The sequence below is a fragment of the Gopherus flavomarginatus genome, chromosome 13 (assembly GCF_025201925.1).
Source record: "Gopherus flavomarginatus isolate rGopFla2 chromosome 13, rGopFla2.mat.asm, whole genome shotgun sequence".
In the NCBI taxonomy this organism is placed as follows: domain Eukaryota; kingdom Metazoa; phylum Chordata; order Testudines; family Testudinidae; genus Gopherus; species Gopherus flavomarginatus.
Genome location: NC_066629.1, coordinates 16,261,988 through 16,277,520, shown reverse-complemented (window position 1 = coordinate 16,277,520; position 15,533 = coordinate 16,261,988). Strand labels below are relative to the sequence as shown.

The window sequence follows — 15,533 nt, the reverse complement described above, 5'->3', positions numbered from 1 at the left end:
CTACTACAGGCCACATAACCAGGTGAAAGAGGTGGATGAGGCTTTTTTTTTAAACAACTAACAAAATCATCCAAAGCCCAGGATTTGGTGGTGATGGGAGACTTCAACTATCCAGATATACGTTGGGAAAATAACACCGCGGGGCACAGACTACCCAATAAGTTCCTGGACTGCATTGCAGACAACTTTTTATTTCAGAAGGTTGAAAAAGCTACTGGGGGGAAGCTGTTCTAGACCTGATTTTAACAAACAGGGAGGAACTCGTTGAGAATTTGAAAGTAGAAGGCAACTTGGGTGAAAGTGATCATGAAATCATAGAGTTTGCAATTCTAAGGAAAGGTAGAAGGGAGTACAGCAAAATAGAGACAATGGATTTCAGGAAGGCGGATTCTGGTAAACTCAGACAGCTGATAGGTAAGGTCCCATGGGAATCAAGACTGAGGGGAAAAACAACTGAGGAGAGTTGGCAGTTTTTCAAAGGGACACTATTAAGGGCCCAAAAGCAAGCTATTCCGATGGGTAGGAAAGATAGACAATGTGGCAAAAGACCACCTTGGCTTAACCACGAGATCTTGCATGACCTACAAAATAAAAAGGAGTCATATAAAAAATGGAAACTAGGTCAGATTACAAAGGATGAATATAGGCAAACAACACAGGAATGCAGGGGCAAGATTAGAAAGGCAAAGGCACAAAATGAGCTCAAACTAGCTATGGGAATAAAGGGAAACATGAAGACTTTTTATCAATACATTAGAAGCAAGAGGAAGACCAAGGACAGGGTAGGCCCACTTCTCAGTGAGGAGGGAGAAACAGTAAGAGGAAACTTGGAAATGGCAGAGATGCTTAATGACTTCTTTGTTTCGGTCTTCACTGAGAAGTCTGAAGGAATGTCTAGTATAGTGAATGCTTATGGGAAGGGGATAGGTTTAGAAGATAAAATAAAAAAAGAGCAAGTTAAAAATCTCTTAGAAAAGTTAGACGCCTGCAAGTCACCAGGGCCCGATGAAATGCATCCTAGAATACTCAAGGAGTTAATAGAGGAGGTATCTGAGCCTCTAGCTATTATCTTTGGAAAGTCATGGGAGAGATTCCAGAAGACTGGAAAAGGGCAAATATAGTGCCCATCAATAAAAAGGGAAATAAAAACAACCCAGGAAACTACAGACCAGTTAGTTTAACTTCTGTGCCAGGGAAGATAATGGAGCAAGTAATTAAAGAAATCATCTGCAAACACTTGGAAGGTGGTAAGGTGATAGGGAATAGCCAGCATGGATTTGTAAAGAACAAATCATGTCAAACCAATCTGATAGCTTTCTTTGATAGGATAACGAGCCTTGTGGATAAGGGAGAAGTGGTGGATGTGGTATACCTAGACTTTAATAAAGCATTTGATATGGTCTCGCATGATATCCTTATCGATAAACTAGGAAAGTACAATTTAGATGAGGCTACTATAAGGTGGGTGCATAACTGGCTGGATAACCATACTCAGAGAGTAGTTATTAATGGCTCCCAATCCTGCTGGAAAGGTATAACAAGTGGGGTTCCGCAGGGGTCTGTTTTGGGACCGGCTCTGTTCAATATCTTCATCAACGACTTAGATGTTGGCATAGAAAGTACGCTTATTAAGTTTGCGGACGATACCAAACTGGGAGAGATTGCAACTGCTTTGGAGGACAGGGTCAAAATTCAAAATGATCCGGACAAATTGGAGAAATGGTCTGAGGTAAACCGGATGAAGTTCAATAAAGACAAATGCAAAGTGCTCCACTTAGGAAGGAACAATCAGTTTCACACATACAGAATGGGAAGAAACTGTCTAGGAAGGAGTATGGCTGAAAGGGATCTAGGGGTCCTAGTGGACCACAAGCTAAATATGAGTCAACAGTGTGATACTGTTGAAAAAAAAGCAAACGTGATTCTGGGATGCATTAACAGGTGTGTTGTAAACAAGACACGAGAAGCAGCAAAGAATCCTGTAACACCTTATAGAGTGCACCTTTCTTTGCTGCTTTTACAGATTCAGACTAACACGGCTACCCCTCTGATACAAGACACGAGAAGTCATTCTTCCGCTCTACTCTGCGCTGGTTAGGCCTCAGCTGGAGTATTGTGTCCAGTTCTGGGCACCACAGTTCAAGAAAGATGTGGAGAAATTGGAGAGGGTAAAGAGAAAAGCAACAAGAATGATTAAAGGTCTTGAGAACATGACCTCTGAAGGAAGGCTGAAAGAATTGGGTTTATTTAGTTTGGAAAAGAGAAGACTGGGAGGGGACACGATAGCAGTTATCAGGTATCTAAAAGGGTGTCATCAGGAGGAGGGAGAAAACTTGTTCACCTTAGCCTCCAATGATAGAACAAGAAGCAATGGGCTTAAACTGCAGCAAGGGAGATTTAGGAAAAAGGACATTAGCAAAAAGTTCCTAACTGTCAGGGTAGTTAAACACTGGAATAAATTGCCTAGGGAGGTTGTGGAATCTCCATCTCTGGAGATATTTAAGAGTAGCTTAGATAAATGTCTATCAGGGATGGTCTAGACAGTATTTGGTCCTGCCATGAGGGCAGGGGACTGGACTCGATGACCTCTCAAGGTCCCTTCCAGTCCTAGAGTCTGTGAATCTATAAGTCTATACTATATAACTAAACTATAGTTGTATGTAAAGTAAATGTTCTTAAAATGTTTAAGAAGCTTCATTTAAAATTAAATTAAAATGCAAAGCCCCCTGGACTGGAGGCCAGGACCCGGGCAGTGTGAGTGCCACTGAAAATCAGCTCACATGCCGCCTTTGGCACACATGCCATAGGTTGCCTACCCCTGATATACTTCATACAAAGCATGGCATATAGTTCACAAACAACATTTAATCGCCCCATAACACATCACTGGTGAGTTCCAGGAGACCTCTGTAGATGTCAGCATAAAAGACAAAAGCTAAATATCCATGTAGACTTAACCCTAGGGCCTTACAAAGGTTAAACTGTGGTTATGCTTTGACAAGTGACAAAGCTCTCATGAGTTCCAGATGTATTCTCTCCCTAGGATCCCAAATCAAACTGCAGTTTAGAACTCAAACATTTAACTCCTGGCATTTAACTCCTGGCACTTTCAGGGACCATGCCTGCAAAGCCATAATTCTCCAACACCCTGGGATTTGGAAACCAAGATTAATTTTATTTTCCACCCTCAGAGACTCCAAACCCACCACCTAGCTGAAAATTTTGCTGAGGATGCATGAGGAAGAAGAATAGAACCCCACTTGGGTCTCCCCATAGCTGACTTCACAGGGCTGAAAAAGGTGTAAAAACTTTTCACTGGGGGCTGGTAAGGCAGATATGACAGATGGAAAGTAGAGGAGCTGTATGAGAAGGGGCCCTAAGAAATTACAATACTTTTACCAGCCATAACTGCATTATACCTTACAGCTGACAGACAAGCTAAAAAACAAACAGAGGTAATCCCCAGCCCCATGTCTCCTAGGTGTCTTACAGGCTGACGTTTCCGTTTCTCATGATGCTTCTTCAGCATCACCTTCAGGTCATTCTCCCCAAAATCAAATTTATCTGCAATGAAATAAACCCAAGAAAAACTATTACCAAAATTCCTTGTCAGTCTGTTATTGCAGTAATTTAACATACCTTTTCCTCATCCATCCCCGCCTTCAACAGTCTTCAAGTTTTAATAGCTAAATGCTACTTGACAGCTTGAAATTCAGTCTGTGACGCAACCAGACCAGGTCATGAAAGGCACCACACTCTCTTATCCAGCTTTTCCTGGTGGTTTTCTTGGGAGTAGTGTGTAAGAGGAGTGTGCAGATTTGACTAGACAGCCCTAGCATTAGCTCCCTTGATATATAGTAACACTGTTCTATTTGCATTATGGGGGGCTGCTTTACCCATTAGAGAGTGACCACTGATGAACATACACATCACAACAACAGAGAGGAAGGATGGCTGTGTGTTAAAATATTACTTTGCCTCAAAAGAAAAGGAGGGAACCGGAAGGAGTATATTTAGAGACCTCAAGGATCAAGAACAAAGTCAAGCATTACAAAAGATCATGTTCATGATGTCCTTGACTTTCCAGAAAGGACTGGAAGAAATCACCCTTCCAGAATAACGCTATGTCTATACTAGAGACCTTACAGCAGCACAGTTGTACGGATGCAACTGCATCGCTGTAAGATCTCTCGTGCAGCCGCTCTATGATGATGGAAGAGAGCTCTCCCATTGACATACTGCTGTGCACACTATCATTTACACCGGCAAAAGATGTCACTCGGGGAGAGGTGTGGAGGGGCGCATGTTTCACACCCTTGAGCAACATAAGTTTTGCCGACATACATGGTAGAGTAGACATGGCGTAAGTAGTTCCAAGCACCTCCTCACTACTTCACTTGTGCCTTCGCTCAGTTCTCACCTGCTGTTTTCATATCCAGAGTTGACAATGTGGGGATCACTCTGACGGGAAGAGCTGGACTCGGGCAATGTGCTGGAGAATTTGGAAGCCAGGAACTTAGATCTGAGAAAATAGAAAGTTGTAAATTCAATTTTATTTCTACAGGGAATGCTGCCCAAATAGCCTATTAACACTGTCCCCAGGGTTCAAAGGAGCCATATCAATGAAACATGAATCCAATAGCTACTTTACCGTCAAAAAGACACTCTCCCCATCCCCTCACTTCCCTGGCAGCTTCCCTTCCACCAACTGGATGGGTTATTTAAACAGCCATGAAAAGCAGACCTGGATTAGAGGAACAGTGGTTTAATAGTTAGTCTGGTAGTTGAGTCTCAGTGCTAATCCCAACACTGATGCTGTGCAGGGTTTTGTCCAAGCCACTTCATCTTTGCATAAATATTTCAATTTCCCTATCTATAAATGGGGATAATGATTCTTATCTCCTTAACAGCAGTATTGTGAGGCATTATTAATAAAATTTTGTATAAAGCTCTGAAAAAAATATGGTATTGATTCCACCTGCAAATAAACAGTCTGAGTATCTGCCCCAGGACATGCAGGAGAACCATGGTCCACCCACTTCCCAGCCCGCACAAACACACAAAAGACTGTCAGGGAAAGAAAACACATGAACTTTAAGAGTAAATAAAGGTGACGGTTTCCGTGATGTGCACTCCTATCCACTAGGAACCTGATTCTGAATCCCCACCTAGGCGTAAAGCGTGTCAGAAGGTGGTAACCATTGATTACTATCATCTTGGACAGGACTCGAACCAGGCACCAAGAGCTGGAAGTCTGTATTATCAGTTATCCACCAGTTCCCTGAGCCATCCATTGCACTGTGTAAGGCCAGTTTATGTCAGAAAGATATTGAGGAAGGATTTATCATTCTTCAATAAAAAGTAAAAGTCCTAGGAAACTGGGAAAGTCACTATGTCCAGTTCCGGCATCAAGGCCAAAGGAGGCTTTCAACTGTGCCAGTATCTGCAGAGGGCTTTCCAGCCCAGCCCACACCCCAGTCTCTCATGCTATTCCTGGGACACACTGGCTACATTACCTTCTTCATCAGAGGATAAGGTGTTGTCTCCACATTCCTCCTTCACCTCCCTCAGGACTTTCAGGTAGCGTTGATGTGTCCGTCTATCCCGTTCTTCCGGGCCACACGGAGGGGATGGGTATTTTTTCTTAAGGGTCAGATCAGGGCCACCTTTCCTAGCCAGATTGAGCAGGTGCTGAAGTAAAGAGACAGACATCTACAACACAGGGAAGACTCTGGGATGCAAAGTCCAGCTTTGTGGGGAATGAGTAACTTATACCCACCTACAGATCAATGTAATTAGTTTAAAAATTTTAACATATCATCATTACATGATTGCTGGTATCATCTACCCAGTTCTTTACAAGCTAACTAACAGCATTCTAGCATTTAGTATGCAGGGAATCCCAAAAAGTATGCCAGTTCTTAATGAAGGGGAAGTCTAATAACTGATTGTATTACTGCATCGCTTTCCATTCTCATTATCCCTTATTCTCATTCTATATGATCCATTTTGTCAAGAATAGACTAGTCATTGTTTGGAAGAGCACCTGAAGAGGTTTGCACTCCATCAGGCTTAACACACATTTGGAACACTGGCTTTAAATCAACAGGTGGGGAAAATATCCTTCAAAAGAAAAAGGAAAAAAGTAGTTTAACCCTTAGGATAACAAAAGAGATATTTGTCCCACATATAAACCCCACCTCCCATTTCCATCCTGAATGTAAGAGCTCCCCTCCCACTCAATAGGTGAAACACTTCAGTTTCCCTATCTAACCTTAGCTAGAAGCCACCATCATGGCATGGAGCCCAGCAATTATATGCCTCCAGCCTAAATTGCTGTTGTGACATCTCTTCTCTCTGATTCCCGGCCTGAGGGACAGGCAAGATGCTTCAGGAGCACAGACGGAGCAATCTTCCCAGCATAGCAGGGTAGGAGTGGCCCTTCCACGAGTCCAGACCTGTTCTACTTGCTAGCGGCAAGAAACTCTCCCTACTCCTTACCACAGTACCTCCACTGCACTGTCTAGTTTCACTCAAACTGCAGCTTCCAAGATCTGCTTCTTCAAGAGATAGTGGAGTTTAACTGGTATCTGTAAAATGCTTTTGAGATCGTCAGATCAAAGGTCCAGGAGTCATGTGGTTAATTAAGGACTGCCTAAGAAAGGTGAAGCTACTGACTAATAGCAGAAGTGGCGACGTCATTACAAATAAATGGTTTATTTTGAAGTCAGTTCCTCCTTCCTTACCTACCAAGAGACTCAAGTTCATACTCTGGGTTTCCCCTGCTAAAGGGTATGGCATCAGTAACATCTAAGTGGATACATTTAGGTTTTTAGGACCAGTTACAAAAGAAACTGGACACTGAACTCAATCTCAGCAGGAGAAAAACTGTCCAATTAGCCTTCAAACAACATACGCAGCCAGCTTTAAAAGAAGGTGAAAGATTTATACAATTTGAAGAGAAATCGTTTCTAATGTTTAATACAGTAGTATTTTTTCATGAAGGTTACCAACTTGATGAAAACATTGTTATATTAAAAAATAACCTCAAACAACACTTAACTGCACTCCTAGTCAGATACATTTAAAAGCCAAGATACCAGTGTCGTAACGAAAATGGAATGCAAACTAATGGTTAGAGCAAAATACTTGGAGTCAGTAATAAGGGGTTGCTAACACAGGTAACAAGAAGTCAGCACTGGGAATTGACTAGCCCAGGGAGTCCAAACTCTCTGGTTCTAGTCCCAACGTTGCCACTGAACAACATGATGTTGGGGAAGTCACTTGACCATCACTTTGCCAATCCATAAAATAACAATATTTCTTTTGCTGGGATGGAAGGAGCGAGAGGGGAGAAAAGCTGAGTGCTAAATATAATTGGTCTCTATATTTGGCCTTGGAGCAACTGCTGCTGGAATACTAGGTCCAGTTCTGGGGCCCACAATCCAAGAAGAAGGTTGATAAATTGGAGAAGGTTCCGAGAAGAGTCACAAGAATGTTTAAAGGATTAGAAAACATCTCTCTAGTGACAGACGCAAAGCTCAATCTATTCAGCTTAGCGAAGAGAAGGTTAAAGGGTGACTTGATTACACTCTATACATATCTGCATGGGGAACAAATATTTAACAACGGGCTCTTCAGTCTAACAGAGAGGGTATAACAATCTACTGGCTGGAGGTTGAACCTAAACCAATTCAGACTGGAAATAAGCTGGAAATTTTTAAGAGCAGGTAACTACCCCTGGAAGAATTTACCACGAGTCATGCTGCATCACTGGCAATTTTAAAATCAAGACTGGATGTTTTCCACAAGATTTACTCTAGGCATTATTTTGGGGATAGTTCTATGTGCTGTGTTATACAGGAGGTCAGAATAGATGACCACAATGGTCACTTCCGACTGTGGAATCTATAAATTGTTTATGAAACAATGAGGTCCTCAAGAAAATTTAAAAAAAAAAAAAGGCACTACATAGAAGAGTGAGGTATCTGTGCAGGTTCAGGATAAGATAGATACTTGTCAAATATCTGCATGAGCATCCAGAATCCTTTCAGCAGCTTTACATTTAGGGACCAACCAAGCCTGAAATCAAAACAGCTGCAGTATTTAAAAAAAACATTCCAGCAGGGAACAGCGGCTACATGAACACCACCGAATCCTTCAACAGACCAAGTTAAATCATGTTCTTCATGTAATGTATCAAGTAACTCACTGCACCCTGCAAGAACTTACATTGCGGGAAGCAAGGATCTGCTTGAGGAGTCGGTAGAAGTACTGCTGCTGGGAGTTCAGGTAGCGTTTGTACTGGGACTTGAAACAGAGCTGGCGGTATTTCACAACTTCAGGATTAAAGTGCCCATCTGTAGAAAAGAATAAAAACTGTTTTGACTTCCCTTCACTGCAAGATGAGATTAAAGCCTTTTTAAAAGTTTGCAGTTTATTTTCTCTACATAAATAACCCAGATCCTACAGCAGCCACGACCTGTTGAAAAATCAAGTATAATATCAAAGAGATTGCAGTTCTCGGAGGAGTGACAAGATCTGGAGCTTTGCTGTTCTAGGTCACATGACCAAGAGTTCTTGCCGCATTACAGTGTCCTCTGAGAAATACATCTGGAGAGCTCAGCAGACCAGTGTACACATCACAAAAATGGCACAGCTGGCACTAGCTGATACCCTGTTGACAGTCTCAGCAAACAGGTCTGCATTGTACCAACTCCACGAATAAACAGAGCTTCAGCCCCCTTCGCTATCAACCTGGTACCTTTCACCAGATATACATTAAATAAAAAGAAAAAAAAAAAAGTTAAAAGCAGAATGAGTGGACACTGACCCCGGAAGAGTTTCTGGGCAATGTGCAGTGGGTTTCCAAAGCGAAAGTTCTCTCCGCTGAACAGAGCTGGGATGAGCTTGTTCTGGTGCTCAGGGTTGTTTTCCGGGAAATGGGGCAGGAACTTCTTTAGGTGGTCTCGCTGTGAGTCTGTCAGAACCTCCTGCCACGTAGATAGGCTGACAACTTCAAAAAAGATCTCAGGCTAAAGCAGATAAAGACAAGAATGAAGCAAAATGCCTGCCAGCATCTTTAACAAATCTTTATCCCTCAAAGCTTTCCAGAGGGAAATAAAAGTAACAAGACACTGTCGGGTACAGACTGTGGAAAGTGGTAGTCTAAAACACTGAAAGGAGAACATATTAAAGGATTCCAGTCATGAGGACCCACAGCAGATGGAGAGAGAGATCAGGAGGTATAAAAGTAACAGAAAGATGTTCTAATATTAGATCTGAGAAGAGATTGCGAGTCACTATGTTTACTAGATAAGGAACAGACTAGAAAACAAAAGGGGCTTTTAAAATAGATTTAGTTAATGCGACTGGAAACATCACTCAACACCTTTAAAATCATGTTTAGCTAGCTATGTTGTAATCTAGGAGGGAGCCCAGGCTACAACACAACAAGGTAACTCAACTGTTAGCTCAGGGGTTCTCAGACTTATGTAGTGGTGACACCTTTCACATAGCAAGCCTCTGAGTGCGACCCCCCCCTTATACATTAAAAACACTTTTTTATGTATTTAACACCATTATAAATGCTGGAAGAAAATCGAGGTTTGGGGTGGAGGCTGACAGCTCGTGACCCTGCATGTAATAACCTTGCGACCCCCTGAGGGGTCCCAACTCCGAGTTTGAGAACCCCTGTGCTAGCTGTTAAAACTGTCTCTATACAGATGTCTAGGGAAGAGAGAGTTCCAATTGTGTTAAACTAACCAGATTGAGTCAAGCTGATTTCAAAACCCACCTTTTTTCAGCAGGGCCTGGGACACCTGAAGATGTTACCCCTCTTTTCCCCCCATCCCACAACTGCTCTGACTTTCCTCTGTCAAACAGTGAGAATAATACCCACAACCTCCTTGTGAGGCAAGTAAGTAGTTATGTTTATCAAACACTCTGGAAATGGAAAGTGCTCTTATTATTACTTACATCCTCTAGGAGGTCCTCTGGCAGGCTAACTCTTGTTGCTCCTAGCATGCAGTCCTCCATGATCCGTGTGCCATTTCCCTCCCCACATGGTCCTAGCTCCAATGGGTCTGTCAGCATGTGGTCCAGAGAATCCATTTTTCACTGTATTTTCAGTCCCTGAACAAAATCAACTATTATCTGCTGCCATAAATTTGCCAACAACAAAGGGCGGGGAGGGGCTGCGCACTGCCGTGGATCAAAGCAAGTCCAATATAACACGGTTTCACCTATAAACACGGTAAGAGTTTTTGGTTGCCAAGGACAGCGCTATATTGAGGTAGAGGTGTACTAGGGACTATCCCTCTTTCAGGTGACATGCCTGCACACAAACATACACAGAGTACATATAAAGAACATTAGGGAAACAGAAATGGATATTAGATGATTAATAACCATAGTTTTAAATTTTGTTTACCTGTTCCACTTACAACACTACCAACTGTTTGCATTCCTAATAATTTACTTTTCACTATACATGCAATTAATATTTTGCCTGTCACTAAACTTAAATAATAAAGACCGGCCCGGTCAGTTTCACTCTGAGTCTTATGCACTACATCACTGCTGCAATATTTGGGATGAAACACTATCGAGGAATGTTTAAATCCAAATTAAAAAAATATTCTCCTACACAAACTAATTTGGAAGCCCAAACATAAATCACCTTTACATTAAATTCAATCTTACAACATGGTTTATGGTTCGTGATCAGAAGCCTCACAACCCAGGATTCTGAAGAGGGTGAAACCTGTAAGTAGAGTAATGCAAACTACGAGAAACAGAAAAACCCAAGATAAGGGAATAGATGAGAAGTGTATAAAGAATCATAAACAAAGAGCTACTGGAATTAGAGGGTGTTGCCTGCTGAGCAAACCAGACCTCAGGCTACTGGTCTGCAAAGATACTTCATGGCTCTGACCAGATGCGAGACCTGTAAATATACTTCCTTTATTTTCCATAGCAGCCTGAAGCTTTCTTACAAGTGAGTTAAACATTACTCTCATGCCTCCATGCAAAACATGCCACACTAAGTAGCAATATAACATTAAAGAATTCACAACTTCGCTTCTGTGGTTGTGACTTCAATACACCATCTACAAAGGGCCAACTACTCAGCAGCATCAGTCTTGCCCAAACAACAAACATTAAGCCATTCATTAATTTGCCCTGTATGTGAATCCTGATTCATGTTCAGCCACTGGAACACTGAATGTAATTAATTTTAAAATCTCATTTCTATTCCAATCTTTAGTGCAGTTTGGTTCAATATATCAAAGGAGATGAGTCCCTTTTCAGAACTAAATTGGTTCAGAGGAGGAATTACCTCTTGCCTCCAGAAAGCGCGGACACTCTAGCCAAGGATTAAGAACATTCGAGAAGCGGGATTAAAGTATGTGAACTGAAGTCGTCTCATGCATACCTGATCTGTGAATAAAACAAGAGATTGAACTTTAATCAGTAAGAGTAGAAAAATGGGAATACATGTTTACTTTTTTAAAATTAAAACAAAAGTTCAGGGGTTTTAGCCTCATAAATAATCTGGTTAAACCACATGAATTCATCATAAATTGGAGAAACAGACAACTACATTGCCAATAAAGACAATTATAATCCAATATTGTCAACTAACATTTCAATGGGGTTTACAAAATATGCCCTGTAAGCTTTGTGAGGTATGAGAACTCATACTAGTTCTACAATACAGAGAGAAATTGAGACACAGAGGCTATGGGACTTGCCTAAAATCCAGTGGCAGAGTCAGGAATAAATCTCAGCAGTCCTTGCTCCCACTGCCTAAAGACCATTTACACAGCAGATTCAATGCCTGACCTACCATTCCCTATTAAAAATATTACAATCATGATATTCTACACCAGCTACTATAAGACGCAGAGTTACATCATTCTTCCAGATCACCCTCATTTATTTTCAAATGTGTTTTTCAAATTTATTTAGATTTTGTGACCTATTCCAGGCTCAAAACACTTACAAAATATAACATAAACGATTGATAAAATGCAACCAAAACAAATCAAATGCAAACCACAGAAACCATAACAATATACACCCACTAATATATAACAAAACAAACTTCTCAAATGGCACTCACCATCCCTCTCTAACCCTCCCTTCCAAAGAGCCCTGGGAAAGAAGGATGGACCCAGTTAGATCTGTTTGCAAAGTCTAGGTATTTCTTCAGGGAGTGCTCATCCCCCAAAATAACTCAATGCTTTTTCTGCTAATAGCAAAAGTTGATAACCAAAGTCAGAAGCAACACTACAATGAACAAACAGTAACTGCACAGGATGGAGAAAAAGAAATTGCCTGGCTGAGGGTACATATCCACACAAGGGACCCAGGTAACAAACAGTGGCTTGGACAGCATTGCCAACCACCCTCAACAAAAAGCCCCTCTCTCTCCAAGGATCACCCTGCTCCCCAGGAACCCTCACACCATGCCAGTAGCTCATCCCTGGGAACCCAACCACCTCACCCCATAGACCAACCAGCTGTCCGACCCCAGAAGCCCCCGCCGCAGGCCCTTACCCCCAGAAGCTCCGGCCGTAGGCCCTTACCCCCCACTCCCCACCCCCAGAAACCCCCTCGCAAGCCCTTGCCCACCCGCTCCCCATCCCCAGGAGCCCCCCAGCAGGCCCTTGCCCCCCCGCTCCCCAATCCCAGGAGCCCCCCAGCAGGCCCTTGCCCCCCCGCTCCCCATCCCCAGGAGCCCCCCAGCAGGCCCTTGCCCCCCCGCTCCCCATCAGCCCCCCAGCAGGCCCTTGCCCCCCCGCTCCCCATCCCCAGGAGCCCCCCAGCAGGCCCTTGCCCCCCCGCTCCCCATCCCCAGGAGCCCCCCAGCAGGCCCTTGCCCCCCCGCTCCCCATCCCCAGGAGCCCCCCAGCAGGCCCTTGCCCTGCCTCAGGTGTGCCCCCCCCGGCTCCTGTCTCCCCGTTCCGACCCCCAGGAGCCCCCCGCCGCAGGCGCTTGCCCCCCCACTCCCCACCCCCAGAAGCCCCCTCGCAGGTCCTTGCCCCCCTGCTCCCCATCCCCAGGAGCCCCCCAGCAGGCCCTTGCCCTCCCCCACTCCCCATCCCCAGGAGCCCCCCAGCAGGCCCTTGCCCCGCCTCAGGTGTGCCCCCCCCGGCTCCTGTCTCCCCGTTCCGACCCCCAGGAGCCCCCCGCCGCAGGCCCTTGCCCCCCCGCTCCCCACCCCCAGGCGTGCCCCCCGCAGGCCCCTCTCCCCCCGCTCCGACCCCCAGGAACCCTCCCAGCAGGCCCTTGCCCCCCCCGAGCTCCCTCGCAGACCCTTGGCCCCCCACGCCCAGAAGGTCCTTGCCCCCCGCTCCCCGCCCCCAGGAGCCCCCCCCGCAGGCCCTTGGCCCCCCGCTCCCAGGAGCCCCCCCCCACAGGCCCTTGGCCCCCCACTCCCCACACCCAGGAGCCCCCCCGCAGGCCCTTGGCCCCCCGCTCCCAGGAGCCCCCCCCACAGGCCCTTGGCCCCCCACTCCCCACACCCAGGAGCCCCCCCGCAGGCCCTTGGCCCCCCGCTCCCAGGAGCCCCCCCCCACAGGCCCTTGGCCCCCCGCTCCCCACACCCAGGAGCCCCCCTGCAGGCCCTTAGCCTCCCGCTCCCCGCCCCCAGGAGCCCCCCCAGCAGGCCCTTGCCCCCCCCCGAGCTCCCCCGCAGACCCTTGGCCCCCCACGCCCAGAAGGTCCTTGCTCCCCGCTCCCCGCCCCCAGGAGCCCCCCCCCGCAGGCCCTTGGCCCCCCGCTCCCCACACCCAGGAGACCCCCCCGCAGGCCCTTGGCCCCCCGCTCCCCGCCCCCAGGAGCCCCCCCGCAGGCCCTTGGCCCCCCGCTCCCAGGAGCCCCCCCCGCAGGCCCTTGGCCCCCCGCTCCCAGGAGCCCCCCCCCCGCAGGCCCTTGGCCCCCCGCTCCCCGCCCCCAGGAGTCCCCCCAACCGGCTCCAGGCCGCATGCGGCTCACCCAGCTTCTAAGTTTCGTGGGGGAGGGGAGCAGCACCCAGTGAGGTTGCGGAGCGAGGGAGGGGGGGGAGAGGCGCGTGCGCGCGCACCCTCTCCCCAGAGCCCGAGCCCGAGCACGGTGCCCAGCAGGCGGAGCTCCCAGCAGAGCCTGACGGACCCTTGGTACGCATGCGCACCTCCTCTTCCCGGCGACCTCCATGTCAAGCGTCTGCGCGGCAGCCTCTCACGCATGCGTAATGGCAGGTAGCGGCCGTGGCTCGAACTAGCTGCTGCAGCCCTGTGGGCGGGGTTAGCGCAGCGCAGGGGGCGGCCCCGGAAAAAGTAGGAATCAGGGGTTTTGAGCGAGGAAGTGGGGTGCATAGATGTGAAGGGGCGAAGTGTATAGCTGGGGGTGCAGAGGTGGGGGGAGGTGCATTGTGCAGAGGGGGTGTACAGATGTGGGGAGAGGTGCATTGTGCGGAGGGGGTGTACAGATGTGGGGAGAGGTGCATTGTGCGGAGGGGGTGTATAGATATGGGGAGAGGTGCATTGTGCGGAGGGAGTGTACAGATGTAGGGGGAGGTGCATTGTGCAGACGGGGTGTATAGCAATGGGGAGAGGTGCATTGTGCAGAGGGGGTGTATAGCTATGGGGAGAGGTGCATTGTGCGGAGGGGGTGTACAGATGTGGGGGGGAGGTGCATCGTGCGGAGGGGGTGTATAGCAATGGGGAGAGGTGCATTGTGCGGAGGGGGTGTATAGATATGGGGAGAGGTGCATTGTGCGGAGGGAGTGTACAGATGTAGGGGGAGGTGCATTGTGCGGACGGGGTGTATAGCAATGGGGAGAGGTGCATTGTGCAGAGGGGGTGTATAGCTATGGGGAGAGGTGCATTGTGCGGAGGGGGTGTACAGATGTGGGGGGGAGGTGCATTGTGCAGAGGGGGTGTATAGCTATGAGGAGAGGTGCATTGTGCGGAGGGGGTGTACAGATGTGGGGGGAGGTGCATTTTGCAGAGGGGGTATATAGGTATGGGGAGAGGTGCATTGTGCAGAGGGGGTGTATAGATATGGGGAGAGGTGCATTGTGCGGAGGGGGTGTACAGATGTGGGGGGAGGTGCATTTTGCAGAGGGGGTATATAGGTATGGGGAGAGGTGCATTGTGCAGAGGGGGTGTATAGATATGGGGAGAGGTGCATTGTGCGGAGGGGGTGTACAGATGTAGGGGGAGGTGCATTGTGCGGAGGGGGTGTACAGATGTGGGGAGAGGTGCATTGTGCGGAGGGGGTGTATAGATATGGGGAGAGGTGCATTGTGCGGAGGGAGTGTACAGATGTAGGGGGAGGTGCATTGTGCGGACGGGGTGTATAGCAATGGGGAGAGGTGCATTGTGCAGAGGGGGTGTATAGCTATGGGGAGAGGTGCATTGTGCGGAGGGGGTGTACAGATATGGGGAGAGGTGCATTGTGCAGAGGGGGTGTATAGCTATGAGGAGAGGTGCATTGTGCGGAGGGGGTGTACAGATGTGGGGGGAGGTGCATTTTGCAGAGGG

At 47.1% G+C, this 15,533-nt stretch overlaps 1 protein-coding gene and 1 long non-coding RNA gene across 6 annotated transcripts in view; one reads left to right on the top strand and one right to left on the bottom strand.

Moving 5' to 3' along the window:
- The window catches only part of NFRKB (nuclear factor related to kappaB binding protein), a 36,632-nt gene extending 22,507 nt beyond the window's left edge, over positions 1–14,125 (bottom strand). Inside the window, exons 1-9 of one of the 4 annotated variants that reach the window (XM_050921540.1) lie at positions 14,005–14,074; positions 12,128–12,159; positions 11,342–11,442; positions 9,979–10,134; positions 8,834–9,035; positions 8,233–8,360; positions 5,517–5,691; positions 4,421–4,522; positions 3,491–3,564 (exon numbers count right to left, since the gene is read on the bottom strand). In XM_050921540.1, coding sequence (XP_050777497.1) covers positions 3,491–3,564; positions 4,421–4,522; positions 5,517–5,691; positions 8,233–8,360; positions 8,834–9,035; positions 9,979–10,113 — 816 coding nt within the window. In that variant the 5' untranslated portion in view covers positions 10,114–10,134; positions 11,342–11,442; positions 12,128–12,159; positions 14,005–14,074. Of the gene's footprint in view, positions 1–3,490; positions 3,565–4,420; positions 4,523–5,516; positions 5,692–8,232; positions 8,361–8,833; positions 9,036–9,978; positions 10,135–11,341; positions 11,443–12,127; positions 12,417–14,004 lie in introns of those variants that run through there. The other 3 variants (XM_050921541.1, XM_050921542.1, XM_050921543.1) reach the window with 3 other exon arrangements.
- A 318-nt stretch (positions 14,126–14,443) lies between these two features.
- Positions 14,444–15,309, top strand: LOC127033698 (uncharacterized). Of its 2 annotated transcripts, none has more exons than XR_007769187.1 (5): positions 14,444–14,526; positions 14,680–14,755; positions 15,023–15,060; positions 15,137–15,174; positions 15,251–15,309. It is a non-coding gene; the product is annotated as an uncharacterized LOC127033698 (long non-coding RNA). The 2 variants fall into 2 exon arrangements; XR_007769188.1 differs by having other exon boundaries at positions 14,480–14,526; positions 14,718–14,755.
- The last annotated feature ends 224 nt before the right edge of the window (positions 15,310–15,533 follow it).